Genomic DNA, 17725 nt, shown 5'->3' with positions numbered 1-17725 from the left:
TTCCCGTCCCACTAAATGCATGATACTGGCTTGAGGCACAGACTTCCCATCACCTGAACTGAACACCAGAGTCCCAGCTGCCAGAAACACTTGGTTCTTTGCTCATGCCCTCGTTCTGCTGTGGGCTGCTCCAACAAACTCCATCCTGAACATACGTGCTATAAATGGGACTCACCCAAACCACTCTGGATACGAGCCAACACTTATCACTTGGATTTCAGGTCAGGAATTGGTGCTTGACCTCTTTTTATTTACAATACAGATACAGGCTTAAAGTCTCCCTAGTTAAAACTTTTGGTACCGATTTGCTATTATACCTTCTGCTTATGGCAGGTCTGTGTTGCTGATTCAGCATATCTACAGCTGCAGAAAATGGGGGAAGACAGAAATGCCCTTGATTCTTTACAAGGGAGGCATCCAGGAAAGCAGAAAACCTCAGCCTCAGTTACAAGGTTTTAAATCCAGATATGTCACTTAAGGACACAGTGGAAAATATTATTCTGGTTTTTCATTAGTTTATATACTTGAGTCAAATCCACTGTTATTCTACCATAGTTTATTAAATTCACAGGTGTTACTTTTCACTTCAGTTGCTACTTTTAGACTATAATTATTCTCATGTCTCAAGAGTAAAATATTTTATTTCTATTCTAGAGCAATTTGGTGTTTAAGTTATTTTTCCACATTTTGGAAAGAATTTTTTTTTTCAGCTGGGGCTTAGCCTCTAACAGAACTGCTTCTTCATCAATGCATAAGATATGTAGAAAAAGTGAAAGCTCTGACATACAAATTGAACAATTAACCAATCCTTCACGACTAATGTCTGATATAGACTGACTACAGCAATTCAGGTATATAAACATTATTACAATTTTTGAATTGCTAAGCCTTATTTAATTTGAATTCTGATATTACTGGTAATATTAGAATTATTGAAAAAAATTAAAAGAAATCCTACAACTTGTGACTGAGTGACGGTCACATCTCTGGTGAAAATGCCATCTGCAAACTAATCCCCATGATTTAAGAGCCACCATGACAAGAGTAATCCCATCAAAATAATTTTTAACTACTTTTGGCATAAATCCCAAAGTGTCATTGATATCATATTGCTGGGTATACTATAATTTGCTTCAAACACAAATCACAATTATTTCTACCAGCATACTGAAAAGCCCTGGAATCCTCCTGTTAAACTACAAGTCTTCACGGTTTGTGTTTTTAACAGAAAAGAATTAGCCATACAGGCTCTTCAAAGCTGAAGTTGTGGATACGATTTCAGGGTATGATGCTGCAATCTCAGAATGAAAAAGAAGAAAAAGGAAGGAGAAAAGAGTATCATTAAAGTGATCTCACTTCAGACTTCCAGATAAAAATTTATGTGAAAGAGAAGTGTAATTTCATTGATTAATACATTAAATAGCAAGAAACACCCAAAAATTAATTATTGACTTTCAAATATTCCACACTTACCTTATAAAACTCACACTTTTATTGTAGTAATATAATACCATTGTTGCAACCAACAAACACTAGCTGTATTTGAAATACACAAAGTTGCACAGGTAGAATATTGCTTTGTTAAAACATTTAACAAATATTTGGGTTGTATTAATCCCAGTCAAGAGTTTATAGTCACAATAAGCATGACTATGAGAAATCACCACAATTTCACATTAACAAAATACAGCATGTCTTGAAGAGAACCAGTTTGTTATGATGATTTCTATGCAAATGTGAAACTGGGTAAGAGTGCGTTCAGTGCTTACATCTTGCAAATGAGATTCTTTCTTCTTTGCTGATAAATTTAAGTGCTTCTCTAAGATGGAATAATATTTCTCACTTTCCTTGTCAAACTTCTTCTTCCCATCCTGAAAAACAAAACATTGCCAAGTAAAGTACTCGACTAAATATCACAGTTAACTTAAAAGAAATAACAGGTGCCAAAATATAAAACCACTTTTGTTGATTCCAATATTTTTAGGGCTTAATTCTAAGTTGGACCTGAAGATACTAGGAGAACTGCTTCAATTATCAAAAGCAATATTAAGTATGATTTTTCCCATAAATAATAAACTCATACAACAGACTTGCATTGTTTCCCACAGTAAATATACATGAGGTTTTATGTAAGTGGTATCTTTCTAGGCAGACATTAATCTTCCCCAAGTTTTATAAGTGTACCTAACTGCCACATGGTCTTTGTTGAAAAAAACCCAAAACATTGCATAAGAGGTAGGTGAGTATAAAAAATGTGATGATGATACAGGGCTATCCTTTGCATTTAATACTAATATGCTTATTTTCCACCCGCACTCTAAAAATATGAGGATGACGGAAAAGCATATGTGTGGTTGCAAAAGGAAATTGGTCCAAAAGTCTGTTTCCAATAATATTCCGATGTGTCTGAATATTTAAGCTTGCCTCATTAAAAGAGTTATCTTGCCTTTTTTCTTTCCCCCTCTTCTTAAAGTTTTTCCCATCATGTGTAGCCAGTTTTCCTTCACATTTCCACTGTGAGACTATCTTAATACGTGATAATACAAAAGAAAGCTACTACTCTGAGTAAATTAAGAAACATCTTATTTTCTGTATTCAAATTCAGAATTCATACTTCAAAATTTTTAAATCTGCTATTCTGAAATTTAAGAAAAAGACAGTTTTCTCAAAAGCTTTTCCATCTTTCACGAAGTACCTAATTTCAAAAAATATGAGAATGTATCAAAGTTAATATACCACCAGAGTATCATTAATGATAAAAATATAATTTTTAATTATATAATTATATATCCTCTAATTAGGAGCAACTCTCTGCCAATGACTTTTAAAATCTTAGATAAGTCCTACTGCTTAACAAGTTGAATGTTTTGAGAAAACAAAAAAAAAAACCTCAAGACAAATAGTTCTACTTACACATGTGCAAAAACTATTAACTGCAAAAAAGGCTAATTACTGGACATCATGCAGTAACATCAGGTCATTTTAAGAACTGTAGTGATTCTTTCCCTGACCCTTTCTCCCTAGAAATTGTTATATACAAAACCAAATAACTAGCTTGCATTGTAGCATCACCCTGTTTTTCATATCATGGGAAAATCAGGTCAGTCAGAGAACTAAGATATAGAAGGAAGAATTTAATGACAAGAAATAAAACTTGTCAACCAGCTGTAACAACAACCCACTTACTGATTAGCTACAGTGACTAAAGCTCACAATGGTAATTATACTTGATTGTAAAACACATCATGTACCTTATATCCTACAAAAGGTTCAAATACATTCACTATGAAAAATATGTATAATTTTAATGTTCTCACTACCCCACAACAGAGATATCTCCAAAACACACTGGAAGGAAAAGAAGGTCTTTGACCCAACAAAATATTAAATAACAATATAGAAAAATTCCCAGTGCCTTCTAGATTTAATTACAGATAAGCACATTTGAGGATAAAAAGGTAAAAAGGAAAAAATATATAAATATATAAATAAATAAATATATATGTATTAAAATATATAAATTTATATATAAATATATATGTAAATATATTCCCGAATCGTTCCCAAACACATTTTTGGAAGAGAGAAGGCAGAGGGCAAGAGTTGCCAAATGACTGATAAGTCAAGAAATCAGCTTCTGTGGGACTGAAATCACAGGTCAGTTCCACACTCACAGTTTTATTTGGAATACTCAAGTGCCAGGTTTTGACGATGAAGGAAGAGCAACCTGAGTATCTCAACATCACATCTGGTCACAAATAGAAATTTAGTGCAGTTGATCATACACTACAAATATGTACCTTTTGAATAAAAGGTGCAGCTAGTTACATATTGTCTAATCTTCTGAGACAATGATGTTAAGTGCTGGACTAGAAATATGAACCAGACTATTTTAAAATCCAAGTGACAGAGGTGGCAAAGTCACCATCTTGAGGAAATTCTCAAGTCAATGCAAACCTGATGCAATGAAAAATACAAAGATAATTACATTTTCAGGGTTTTTTCCCAATGTCACTGAAAGTTGGGAGAGGAGTCTGCCTGATCACAAATATTTACGCCTTTGGTCACAAGCTACTGGAGTTAATTGGTGGATACCCTGTCCATTAGACCGTCTACATCACCAGGTAACTTGACACAACTTTTGACAATGAGGCCTGGGTGCAGATAACATATACTGCACATTTGGGTTTGATGTTGTGCTTGCCTTTGCTGCCTCAGAGGCAAGACCAAAGGAATGAGCCAAGGAGCCACGGGCAAAGCTCCTGCAGGATTACCTGTTTCCTGCCCAGCCAGGTCAGAATGAGTTCCTTTCATAATAGATTTATAGATCAGTAGGTATTCCTCTTGCCTTGTGAATTATTTGTTTCAGAATCAAGCTGAGAAATAGGTAACGGATGATCCAAAGCCTGATCAGCCACTTGAGCTGATGTCAACATTAACATCACCTTTACTAACAAGTGCTGGAAGAATCTGAAATCTAAGCTGCTTGGTGAGAGTCAAAGAGAGAACTGTGCAAAAGCCACCACTTGGCCACCTGAAATACCTACATCCAGCACATCAAACACAGGTCAATGCCAAGAGGGGTCCACCAGCACCTGTAATGTGGCTTCCAATGCACCATATTCAGCTGCTTATATTTTCTATCATCTACAACAAAACATATGAACTACATATCAAATCGCCTATTCTCTTTATATGTAAAAAGGAAAACACAAAAAGTAAATGATCACATCAAAATAGGTAGAACTCCCCAAAGAACAAGAATAAAACAAGCTAAAATAAGCTAATTGTGGTTTTAAGGTATCTTGTATCTCATGTGAAGCTCCATGTCACCATCTATGAGGGGACACAGAATTTGAAGGTCTCTTGGTCTTAGGCCAGCACCGTCAGCCCCCTCCCAGACTGAACATCGTGCTGTCACAGATCTGCTCAACCAATACCTTCATAGTTTTTATATCAGTTAAGTTAAAGAGAAAACTACAAACTGGAGCTTCCTTGTTACAAGGACAAATTCTGGCCCAAGCGTAATGTTTCCAGGAAAGTTCATCCTATGAACTTCTTACTAATTTTAACTAATTTTAACATTGCAATATTTCTCCCTTCAAAGGTAGGAGTGGATAAAGTAAGAACAAACAGAAGTAAACTGAGAAAAACAATTGCTTGGCAGTTTTGACTGCAATAGTGCCTTTTATCCAGTGATATTTCTGGGAATAAGGTTGCAGTGTCAGCAGGACAGTGTCTCTGATTAGTCAAACAAGTTTCTGGGAAAAGTATAAAAAATACTGGCCCCAACAGGTGATGAGTTCCCTCTGCTTGGAAGGTCCTCTGCTACACCAGTTAAACCACATATTTGAATGCATCGAAGCCTCTGAAATCTGTTTACTTCATAAAAACTAACAAAAAAAGACACACTCAGAAGCAGGTGATTCATTTTCTGGACGAGAAGAAACACTTTAGTTCATGCCAAAAAAACTCTCACCTCACAAACTCAGTCAGTGACTCACAGCACACAGACATGTCCTAAGCAGAGTCACAGACTCAGCTCATTCCAGCTTTAGCCTGTTCTTCTGCAATCCTCAAAATGCTCTTACACATAGCTACTGCCCAAATGAATAATCTGAATCCTGATCCCAGCAATCTGTGCCCATAGGACTGAGATTTCTGCTGTTTCACATGCCACGAGGTTTTCAAGGGAAGTTTCTATGCAAAACCATCTCCTAAAAGCTTAGGAGACAGATGATTGCTTTTGCCTAGATTCCACAGTGGATCAAATCCCAAGGAGAAGGGATCTGGTTGGATACAGAAGCTCATGCTGTTCTGTTACCAGAACAGTCAGCACTGGCCATGACACAAAGCATAAGGTACGTGGCCATTAGGAAGATTCTAATTCCTGACCTCTACATTGTATCTCTTATCCCTTCAGACTCCAGCTTTCTTTCATCCTTGCACATCTTTCCTGCAAGTAAACCTCATCCTTTCTCTTTGCTCTGGAAAAATATCAATAATTTCTTTCAAAATATTAGCTAGGACATATAAAAAAAAGAAAAACCAAACCAAAACTCAAAAAAACCCCATGCAAGATAATTATGAGAGTACAATAAAAAAAATCTAAACAGAAAAAGAAAAATTACATAATACTGCTCCTTGACATGTTTTACACTGATGTATAAGTTATCAACACCTCTTGTCTAGACCAAGTCCTGCAGAACCTAAACACTGTAAATGTCTCTCTATAGTTTTTTAACCATTCTGAGGTGCATCAAGCCTTAAATCAGTTTAAAAATATTTACAGTTTTAAATGCTTCAAATTTCTAACAACCACATGAGGAAAGCCCTTAACCACACACTCAGCTTCTAGCATGTCTTACTAACTTCCAGCACTCTCTTGAGACACACAAGTGATGTAATACCAGGTCCAGGTTTAATTCTTGGTTTTATTCTCTTTGCTCAGATTTCATATATAGTTTTATTTCAGAACTAACTAGACAATCTCCAAAAAAAGAAAATTATCTTTTCAGAAATAAATTTTGCTCAAGATACTACTAATTATATGCATGCCTGTTAATAGTTTAACTCAAAAGATGTTCTTCTATCCCTGTGGTTTCACAGGTATCTGTGGCTGTGAAAAGACCAGACATCAATTATTAAAAAGGTGACTTAGTTGAGTCAGATAATTTTTTCCTGTTCATAAAGGCTGTGATTCCATGCTGTAACTAATCATACACATCCAATGAATCATTGGCATGATTCTTGCAAATTTTACCCACAAGCTGTATTTTTGGATGTAAAGCAGAAAGAGTTGTTATATTTTGAAGCTGACTTTCATTTTTCCACTAGGAACATCAAGAAATCTGATATTTTTTTAATGGTCTACCACTACTTTGTGTGCAGTATTTAATGTCAAAATTGTTACATGTATCTTCCGAATTATTACATATATTATTCCTCTTTACTTTTTGCCATCTTTCTCATTTATTTCCATTTTTTTCTAGTTGCAATGAATTTGGATGTTTCACTTACTTATTAGTATATCTTAGCTACATTTTACATCTGTCCCTTAAGAAATTTTTTAACTCTTTGTTTGTCCCAGAATTCATATTTAAACTTTAATATGCCAATCCTTAAAAAAACACAAACCAAACAAAATATTATCAATAACAGTACCCTTGTGAAACCATAAAGTAAACACGCTTTGTAAGAGGTGATTTTAAAGGGATCAAGAAAGAAAATGAAATAGAAATCATTGCAATAATACTATTTGGAGAAAAACGTCAATGAGACTACCTTAATTAGAAAACAACTGAACATCGTGAAACACGGCTGTGATAATTTCTTACTGCCCCTCATCCAAAATTAGTAAGTACTTTTCTCACCCACTCGAGCCGAGGTGCAGAAACTGTACAAACTTGGCTTATAAATGCAATACTGAGACTAAAATATAGATCAAGTCTGACAGCATTTGTGAGTTAAAGAACCTGAAGGCAACGCTGAACTCCGCGTAGATCAATGAAGCCACATCCCTTTTCTTTCTCTTTGACAACAACTGCAAAAATGTCAATATAACAGACCAGAGATCGTTCATTGCTGGAATGTTAGACTTCAAAGGTATTTTTAAATCCACCCTTTTCATTACCTTCCAAAAAAAATTCAAATTGTATTTCTACAAAGCTAGTGGAATTTTGTTGGGAGTTATAAGTTTGAAGACTATCTCTTGCTAAGTAGCAGGACAAAGATAAGTAAAACTGAAGACTAGAAAATAAACTAAACTTAGTCTTGGAAAGACTGATTTGAGCTCAGATCCTATGGATTACTTGGAAAATGTGAGATCTTGGAGTCTCACAACTTCTCTTCCAAGGAGAAGAAAAATGAATTCATCTTCCATTTTATTTTGCCTGAGGTTTTGTTGAGAATTCTCATGGAGGTGGTTGGTGGTTTTTGGTTGGTTTTAATAAAATTGAAATTATCATAGGCCTCTGAGACCACAGCCTGCGTTTTGATAGATGTCTGGATGGCAGGAATTTCTTTTTGGTAGAAAATTTGATTTCTTATGTGAACACTCAGGGTTCAAGATAAGGCCAAAAGATTTTCCAGGAGGAAAAGTGAAAAAGGGACATAAAACTCCTTTCCCGCTCCTCTTCCTCCCAAACAATTTAATATACCATGAGGCTATAGGGTTTCCACAAATCCATGAGAAAGCTAGGAGGTTAAAGGGCATGGTTTATGTATTGTTAACAAATAATATGAAGTGGAACAAAGTTATACCATAGTTCATACAGAAATTATTGTTAATCAATATAAAATAGGGTTAATATATTAATAAATTATGTCTTATGTTCCTTATAACTGCTAATGAAAACACTTCCATATTGAAGCTGAATGCATCATGTAGAAAATTAAATGTCAAAAAAACTATAAATCTTATAACCAATTCTTTACTAAAAAAGAGGAACTATATGCAAACCATGATTATCCAGAAAAGAATATGGTGTAAGACACAAATAATTATAATAAAAAGAACATATTGTAACTATGAAGCATAACAAGGCAATAAACCAGGAATACAAGAGTGTTTAGCAGCATTAAAGCTATGAAGACAGATATTAAAAACTGGCATTTTAAAAAATAACCTCAATTAAAATCAGGTGAGGAATACATAAAACTGAAACATACTTTAAACAGCCCAAAACTAATTTAAGTTTAGATGGAGTTCAAATCTGTGTAAAATATTGAATAACCTTGCAAGAGATAATTTACTTTCAGGTTCATAAACTTTTGAAGAAAAATTTTCTTTTCCCTATGGAATGCCTTTACAGAGGTATCCAAGTATCAGGTACTTTCAAAACTGTGTCCTGGAAGAGGTGAATCCTAAAGCCATTTCCTAATTTTTCCCTATGTAATTCCATCAGATGTTTTCAAATTAAAAAGCAGTTACATTTAAATGAACAAATCTGTTTGTAGGATGTTTGTTTCTCTCCTGAAATGGAAAAAAAATATTAGAAGTTTCCAGCACTGCTGTGAAAAGACATGCAAACTTGCCAGTACTGGCAGGTCACAAAGCAAGACACATTAGACTCTCTGTTATTCAGCTGTAGAGCTATCTCGAGTTTATTTGGCATTTGATGATTCCAGGAGTAGCTGCTAGATGTCTGGGAATCTGCTAAATCCCTGCCCAAACAGCGGGACTGGTAAGTCTACACACGTAATCTAGTTTTATTGCTTTACTGTCTACGAAATATGAAGTATTTTTGCTGGAGCAGCTTACTTAAGATATTATCATGTTACTGCCTAAATAATATGAAGAAGCTCCCTAGAACAGCAGAAACTGACTTTTTAAACTTGTCTCTGAAGCAAGTTTAGGATAGCTTTCTGAAGTTGAAAATGTTTTATCCTAACAGGGAGAAGGTCTTCTGTTTCATGATTTCAAAAAGAAAGTTATCTATGCTCTTTAGGAACTCAGAAGAAAAGCTGTATTAGCTTTGTATAGTTCATAAAAAAGCTTATGGAATAAACTGCTCATGTCATAAGTATTGGGCTGATTCCAATGGGATGAAGTTCAACAAGGCCAAGTGCCAGGTCCTGCACTTTGGCCACAACAACCCCATGCAGCGCTACAGGCTGGGCACAGAGTGGCTGGAGAGCAGCCAGGCAGAAAGGGACCTGGGGGTGCTGATTGACAGGAAGCTGAACATGAGCCAGCAGTGTGCCCAGGTGGCCAAGAAGGCCAATGGCATCCTGGCCTGCATCAAGAACAGTGTGGCCAGCAGGAGCAGGGAAGTGATCCTTCCCCTGTACTCAGCTCTGGTGAGGCCACACCTTGAGTATTGTGTTCAGCTCTGGGCCCCTCAGTTCAGGAAGGATATTGAGGGGCTGGAGCGGGTCCAGAGAAGAGTAACTAGGCTGGTGAAGGGACTCGAGCACAAGTCCTGTGAGGAGAGGCTGAGGGAACTAGGGTTGTGTAGTCTGGAGAAGAGGAGGCTCAGAGGTGACCACATTCATCACTCTCTGCAACTACCTGAGAGGAGGTTGTAGCCAGGTGGGGGTTGGTCTCTTCTCCCAGGCAATAAGTAGGACAAGAGGGCACGGGCTTAAGCTCTGCCAGGGGAGGTTTAGGTTGGATATTACGAAGAAATTCTTTACAGAGAGAGTGATAAGGCATTGGAATGGCCTGCCCAGAGAGGTGGTGGATTCACTGTCCCTGAAGGTTTTTAAGATGAGGCTGGATATGGCACTGAGTGCCATGATCTAGTAATCACAGTGGGGTTGGATCAAGGGTTGGACTTGATGATCTCAGAGGTCTCTTCCAACACAGTTAATTCTATGATTCTGTGATTGTAGATATTTGATAGAATATCAATATCTCAGCTATAGATGCTGAGTAGAAAGTAAATGACAAGGGAAAATATGACTCAATCCTAGGACATCAATTACATGAGAGAAGAAGCCAACTCTTATTTGAAGAACAGCTATTCCTCAAATATACTAAGTCAATCAGTAATAATCACATGTTGTGATTTAGAATATTCAAAATGCTGAAGTCGGTGAGCTAGCAACACTATCCATGGAAACCTGTTAACATTAAAATGCTTACAAAAGCAGACCAGACAGGAGACCTTCTAATAGTAGAAACTAGTTGTATTTTTTCTCCATTATCTAGTTCCAGTATGAGCTTACAGAGCTTCTTAAAGGTCATTCAAAAAAATAAAACACGTTTTCTATTTTTTCTGCTTAATTTCCATACATCAAATTCCATTCAGTTCAGATGAAAATGTGGAGCAAATGCAGAGAAAGGAAACTTTACAGGAAAAGACAAACTTAACACCATTGCACAAGCCTGGTGGGTTGTAGCTGACTCTTCAATGCAACTGTGTCCCCCACAGACAGCATGGAAAGGGAAAAGCAGATTTAGAATGCATGGTACTGAAGTGGACTGGTCTTATCCACAGTGAACAGGCAACTCCAATTTTTGCCTAATCTTCCATGTCAGCACTTGGACTAAGCAGAAATAAAGCTCTCAGCTTCACCCTATTTAGACATCTAGAAGTTGGCCTTTCAAGTTCAGCAGTCACACCAACTTGTTATCCAGCTGCATCAACAGTGAAAAATGGCTTGTTTCCCTTGAGTCTCTAGTTCTCATACAAAAGACAGAGAAGATCAGTTTGGCTCTACAATTACTAACCCATAAGTGCACAGAAATGCTAATGACATAGTATCCAGCTGCTACAGGCACAACTGTAGCATGATCTTTGCACTTGGCTGTAAGGCTCACTTTCATTCTAACAGTCAGAGAGGTGTATGTCTTAACTACAAAAAAAAAAATCCAATTTTTAAAACTGTATTAAACTACTTAGCAACATCCCTTGGTTCCCCACCACTGTCCCTTTCCAGTCACTGTTGCTTCTCTTTGTCTCTTCCTCTGCCTCTCTAAGAGGCCATCATCCATTCCCTGAGCAGCTGCCCTTGTTGGTATTTCACACCTGATGTTGCTGCTCTCCTTGCTTGTGTTCCTCCCATCTGCACTGGTTTGCTTTCCTTCCCATGGAGGCAAACAGCCATTTCAGGTTCTCCATGCTTCCTTGCTTATGCTAGATTTTTCCACAAATGAAGTGTATTTCAGGAATGTTCCTATACACCAGTAAACTAAAACATCCATGAAGAGACCACTTCCTCTGCACAGTTAACATCTTTGCTTTGTGTACTTATAGCAAAGATAGAGCAAAAAAAAAGCTCCAAAGAACATAATGTCATTCAAATAAAGCCATTCCAACAGACTAGCTTATGACTTTACAAGCTCACTGCTTTATTTTAAAAATTGGAGATAAAAATATCTCATTCTTAACGAGCAATTTCTTTTTTAGAACACTCTTTGGGAATCTCCTGTCTATGCCAACCAATCAGCCAACATCACTGATTTCTGTGTGCCAGCAGCACATTGAGCACAGCTCATGGTCCCACAGCACATCCCACATCATCGCAACAGGACTGCAATCCTGACCTGAGGAAGAACTTGAGGCGTGCTATGAGATATTTTTTAGATTAATACACACAACTGGAAGCTGTGTTGTTTACAGATACTAAAAAAAAAAAAGAAACAGTCTGGGGCCAATGTCAGAAGTGATTTTGTTTTGTTTTGAAAGCATCTATTTTCAGAGTCTCTTTTACAACAAGGAACACAAAATATCACTTTGGGGTGAAAAGTTATGCCTCCCCAGTGGCGTTGTTAAGCCCAAATTGTGCTCTCAGTTTACTTCTTAGGGGGGGTTGATCTTCTCATCAAGACAACTATTTGAGACCACCCTTTCTTGGTAAACTCCACAGGAACAAATGGTATATAACCTGACAGATCCTGAAATAACAAAGCTGGTCACTTGGTAGAAAGATGGATCTTCTGATGCTCCCGTATCTACACCAAGACACATTAAAGTTTCAAGTAATGATGCCCCATTTTTTTGTTACAGTACAGAAGTGATACTTCCCAGATACTATCATCCATCCTTAAATCCTCCTAGAGATTCTTACAGTCTCAGCAACAAACTTTAGACATGTTTTTCAGGTGTGGAACATAATCTTCTCCATGCTGTGTCTGAGAGAAGGCTGGAAAAGACATAAGAGATGAGTAGAGCTACTGCACCCTATTTGGCAAATTCTCCATGCCTTGAAACACTCACTAAGAAGTTCAGTTCCCCTGTGAACTGGAAATTAAGCTAAGAGGTGAATGTCCTTGTTCATACTTTTAATTAGAGCTCAGGAGTCCAGCAGAATTCTAGCAGCTGTGCAGGGTCAGGATGCAACCTTCCTGAATCCTCCCCATGACACAAATTACAATAGGCTGCAGTAGATTAGCAAAAAAAGCGCTTTAATTTAATTAGAAAATGTACAAGTTTTCTCCCATTTTTATGTTCTTTTGTTGGGCTGATACTTGCTACCTAAGTTTTTAATTTTTTGTTTTACTAAGTGCAGATTTTTAAAAAATAAATGGTTCTTTTTGCCAAGTAAAATACACTGCATGCTCACTTAGGCAATTCCACCAATTAAATTTATTCTAAGCCTTAATTCCTAAATGTTATGGCAGAACAGTAAATTATTTTCCTATTTACTACAGGGCACTAATTTATTTATCCTTAATTTATATCTGCTTTCTTTAGGATGCAAATTAGAATTTTATTAAACTGCAAAAAACCACAGCTTCAGAACCTGGTTTTAGTCAGTGAGCCAGTTAATCATACTAACTTGTAACAGAAAGACTGAATTTAACAAAATTTATTAAAACTGATTATGCACATAACATTACCTGCATTCCTCACAAACACCCGCAGTTAACAGACTGAACCAACAGTTTTTAATCATTGTGTCCATAATCTTTTAGTTATGAGATTTGAGTTTCGCTCTCATTTCTTAAAAGAATACACTAGAAGACAAAAAAGCTTTTAGGATTATTCTTTTTTTTTTTTTTTTTACCCTTTAATTTCTTACAAGTTTATCAACTTTGAATGAAACAGTAATTAAACTGAAGCAAACTGCAATGAGAAAATAATTTTGCTGCATTTGCAGAACAACAAGAACTGTCACAAGTAGACCAGTTGCTTCAAAAAACTCTAGGTTCAGGTGCTCAGCCAGTGATATCTCCCAGTTTAATTGGCTTTGCACAGGAGAAAGTAAGACTTGTTGAAAAGATGAGGTGTGTGCATGCTGGGCTCTTCACCACTATCTGTGAAATTGCCCAAATATTTCACATACAGAAGAGCAAAAGAAGAAATGGCTAATCTTACTGTGGCATTACAATTATTTTGTACTTTGTAAAAATAATTTTAATAGAGATTACCAAATTGATGCATGTCTTTAACTGCTTTGTATTTCCACAAATTTATTTGAATAACGAGAAGGGGAAATAAAATACATTTTATCTATTTCAAAAATAATTTTTATACTATAAATTTTCATTAAATGCAAATTACAAAAGGAAAAGCAGACAGCTGTAGCTGATAAAGCAATAATTTGCCTACTCCAAATTTTAGGACCTGGGTCATTTCAGAGAAGTCTCTATAAATAGACATTAAAATCCAGAGAGAAACAACAAAAATCAAAATGAAGTAATATACATTTTTAACAATATTTAATTTGAAGAAGTTTTCATATTTTCAATTTAAAACTGTCACAAACAAAAGTTACCATTATAAACCCAATATTTTAATAAGCTTAGCCACCTAATTTCTCAGTTCTTGCATCTGTCAATACTAGTTTAAATACGATATCAGATTAGACAACATATACGGAATTATTTCTTAGATAAAAATGTTCCAGGACATTTGAATTAAATGTATATTTATAAACGCAATTCACAACTCATTCACAGTTTATAAACTTTAACCAAAATTGAGGATTTATGTAAGTAAAAGTAAAGCTAAAGAAAATTTGTACTTTTCTACCTACCAGAAATAGATCCCTAATAACCTACCATGCCTAAAGAGACTGCCACTTGAATTATTCATCAGTACAGCAGATTTTTTTGGTACGCAGTTGTCTCATGACCACTGAGTAGCCTCAGTTCCTCATGCTCAGTCATTTCATCTTACAGTTTCTTCCCAATGCTCTAGTCCTCCTCCTCCTCTATCTAGGCAACCTATGCCAACATCACTAGATATTTTTTACCTGATCACTACTGAAAATAAAAAACCAGACCGATCTCAAATTGCCCCATGAGATCCTCTAATTAGCAGCTTCTCTTTAACCAGACAGTCTCTTCAATAAACAAAACTCTCTGCCCTCTTCCTGTTAGCCAGTTCCTCTGACAGATTAGATTTCTCATACTAAGCCCCTTCTAAACTAAATTATAATGCCTCAAGTAAAGTGCTTTAAAAGCCTTGCTGAAATAGAAATAGGTTTGATGCCTTGCATTTTTTTGCCTACAGAATAAGCTATCTTATCAAAAAAAGTATCAGGTAACTCTGGTAGGAACCATTTTTGAGAAACTGTGTTGCATATTAACTCAAAGCATTTGGACATCAATTATCCTGGCCTGGCCTCTCTTTCTTATTCCTTCCCCTGGCCCCCTCCCACCATGGTTCAGACCGACATTAAAATATACCAGATCTAGTGGACTCAAGTACCAAAGCTGGAGTAACAGACACAAGCAATGAAACACCTCCTACCATACCAGCAGAGCAAGGTCATTCATTTATCTCAGTTAAAGGATCACAAGTGCTATAATTTGATCAGATACCAAGGAAACCTGTTCAAGAAATGGGTATTCTGGTATTTCTAACCAATCTTTGATAACTATCTAAAACTTTGCTTTAACAGTTTTCTGACAGACCCTGAAAAATGGGTTTTTTGTTTGTTTTACCCTCCTCAATTTCCAGACAATCCAAATCAAACACGGAGAGAACGTGCCAGCTCCCGCATGCCTACATGTGAGGATAGATATGAGCAAAGATGCAGGAAAATTAATCCCAGCAGTGAATATGGATTTGTTTCCCAAGTAGAATGGAATTCACAGCTTTCTGTAAATGAATGAAATTAAATAATAATAAAAAATAATCCTCCTGGCCAAAATAAATTATTTTATGAAACAAATAAATGGAATTGTAAGGAGGAAACAAAATGTTCCTTTTAAGTCTTAAAACCAAAATTGCTTCTGTTGTCTTTGATCTGATTTAAGTTGTATTAAAGGTCAACGAACATTGGAACAAATGTTGCTAAATGCTGTACTCAATGGATAAAAAGAAAGATGAAAGTTTGTCTTTATTGTCCATAACACATCACACAATGAGCTCACCAAAGTTACCAGCTGGGGCCTCGCAAACCACATTGACCAAATAAGGCAAAAGGCTTCGTGCCTGGAATCCTTTCCCAGTTACCTCACCCGGCTTCTGCTCGCCTTTCTACAGTAATTGCAGAGGTCATTTTTTCAAACTCAGATGGAGTAAATCAACAGGCTATCCAATGCAAAGCTGGGTTTGTGTAGTCTCTGGAGAGAACTCAGCTTTATTTAAACTGAGTGTGTGCAGAAAAGGAATAACTGAAATATGTTCAATAAAAACAGAAGAGCAAGTAGTATAAATCGAGAAGAGCAAGAGATGGTGATTTGTATATTGCTGGTTAGGTTACAAATACTAATGTTGTATGGCGAATGTTTCTCAAATTTATTGGGTACTTTCAGGTTTTTAAAGTGCACCTGAAGAACTGGTCTTTAATGTTATCTTATGACGTTCCAGAAACACTTGAACTTTGCACTCTGAGTTTATACTGTCCTTGTATTGAAATATAGCTCTGTAACATCAACAGGATATATTTTATCCTCCATATTGTCTTTGATTTCTGTGACAATATTTTTTGCTTAAACACGCTAAAGTTTTGAAGAAACAATGAAGTATTCTCATTCTCTATTAAGCACAACTATAGGATAGTCCTAAGTACTTCATCATGGTAGCAAAAATCGTATGAAATTACTTATTATTAAAACAAAATTTATTTTCCCTTTTTTTTCCCCTACACATGAGTGTGAATGGGAGGGGATGGGTGGTTTTATCTCCAGCTGAATTTCATCTGGTATTTTAGAAAAGAAAGAAAAAAAGCCCAGCAAGCACTTTTAAGCACTCTCTTGCTTAATCTTCACCTCAGTAGTACCTAATATAATTTCCTATTACGTATATTGGTAAAACAACTATCTTTTTCCTCCACAAAATTTGGAAACACAGCTTAATAGGATACTCTAAATGATAATTTCAAAGTCCAGTTAGAACAAAGAGAGAGTCCACCCAACAGCTGCTTGCATCTACAGCTTCTACTGACATTGTCAATGCTAAAGGCACATACAATTAATCTCCTGCTTCTATATGTAATCTTTTTAAATGTTAGCCCGTAAGATATTATGATGCAAATTGACTGTAAAGTCACAGCTCTAGAAATATATAAAATGACAAAACTATCAGCTATCCTGTGCAGTTTGTACTGTTCAGCTTCTCTTCAGAGAGGAACACATGCAAAGAAATGTTTTAGGGGTTTGGAGGGGAGAGGGGTGACAGAGAAACAGATGCAATTTTGTGTTTGATATGAATACAGTTCTACACACTGTTCTAAGTTAACACTACAGAAAAAAAAATACAGCTCACACTTGGTATTTCAGAGCATAAACTAACAATTGATACATGGTCCACACAGCTGATGCAGAAGACTGAAAATAAGAAGTGAGCTTCTCAGTGTTCTGTGAAACTTGCCGCTGAAATCCAAACAAAAAGAAAGCATCTATATTTTTTGCTTGTCTATCAGTACAGATCACCCCAGAGGAGTTCAGAGAGCCAAATCTCTGTACAAACCTTCATTAACTGCAGATAAATAAGTAGGAAGCTCAACTCACAAGAGTTCATAAATGCTCAAGGGTTGATCTCAGTGAATGGAAGTGAGCGGTAAGAGATCGGACCATGTTCTCAACTTTACTAACTATGAGTTTCACAAAGTCCAGATTTCTACTCTATTTCATATGGGTGTCATTACTCCTAGATCACACGTTGTTATTTTGTAAAAAACTGTACTGAAAGAAATTAATTTCTCACTTCTTTGTGTTGATACCATTTAGTTAAAAGCCAATGTAATTGCTTCAACTGATAAAAATCAATTCAAAGATGAATGTTTGTATTGCACTTGTTTATGAAGAAGGTCTGAATCTCTAATTTCTGAGTTTGGCAGTTGAACTCCATGTGCAGTGCAAGAAAATATGAGTTTATTTGAC

The 17725-nt window shown here is 36.1% G+C and overlaps 1 protein-coding gene across 1 annotated transcript in view; it reads right to left on the bottom strand.

Moving 5' to 3' along the window:
• ARHGAP42 (Rho GTPase activating protein 42) overlaps window positions 1-17725 on the bottom strand; it is a 145789-nt gene that overhangs the window by 47290 nt on the left and 80774 nt on the right. The window contains exon 5 of the mRNA XM_050333943.1: window positions 1770-1871. Coding sequence (XP_050189900.1) covers window positions 1770-1871 — 102 coding nt within the window. The remainder of the gene's footprint in view (window positions 1-1769; window positions 1872-17725) is intronic.

The sequence above is a fragment of the Myiozetetes cayanensis genome, unplaced genomic scaffold (assembly GCF_022539395.1).
Source record: "Myiozetetes cayanensis isolate MyiCay16 unplaced genomic scaffold, myiCay2020 scf5-8, whole genome shotgun sequence".
Taxonomy (NCBI): Eukaryota; Metazoa; Chordata; class Aves; order Passeriformes; family Tyrannidae; genus Myiozetetes; species Myiozetetes cayanensis.
This window is presented reverse-complemented; position numbering and strand designations above follow the sequence as displayed.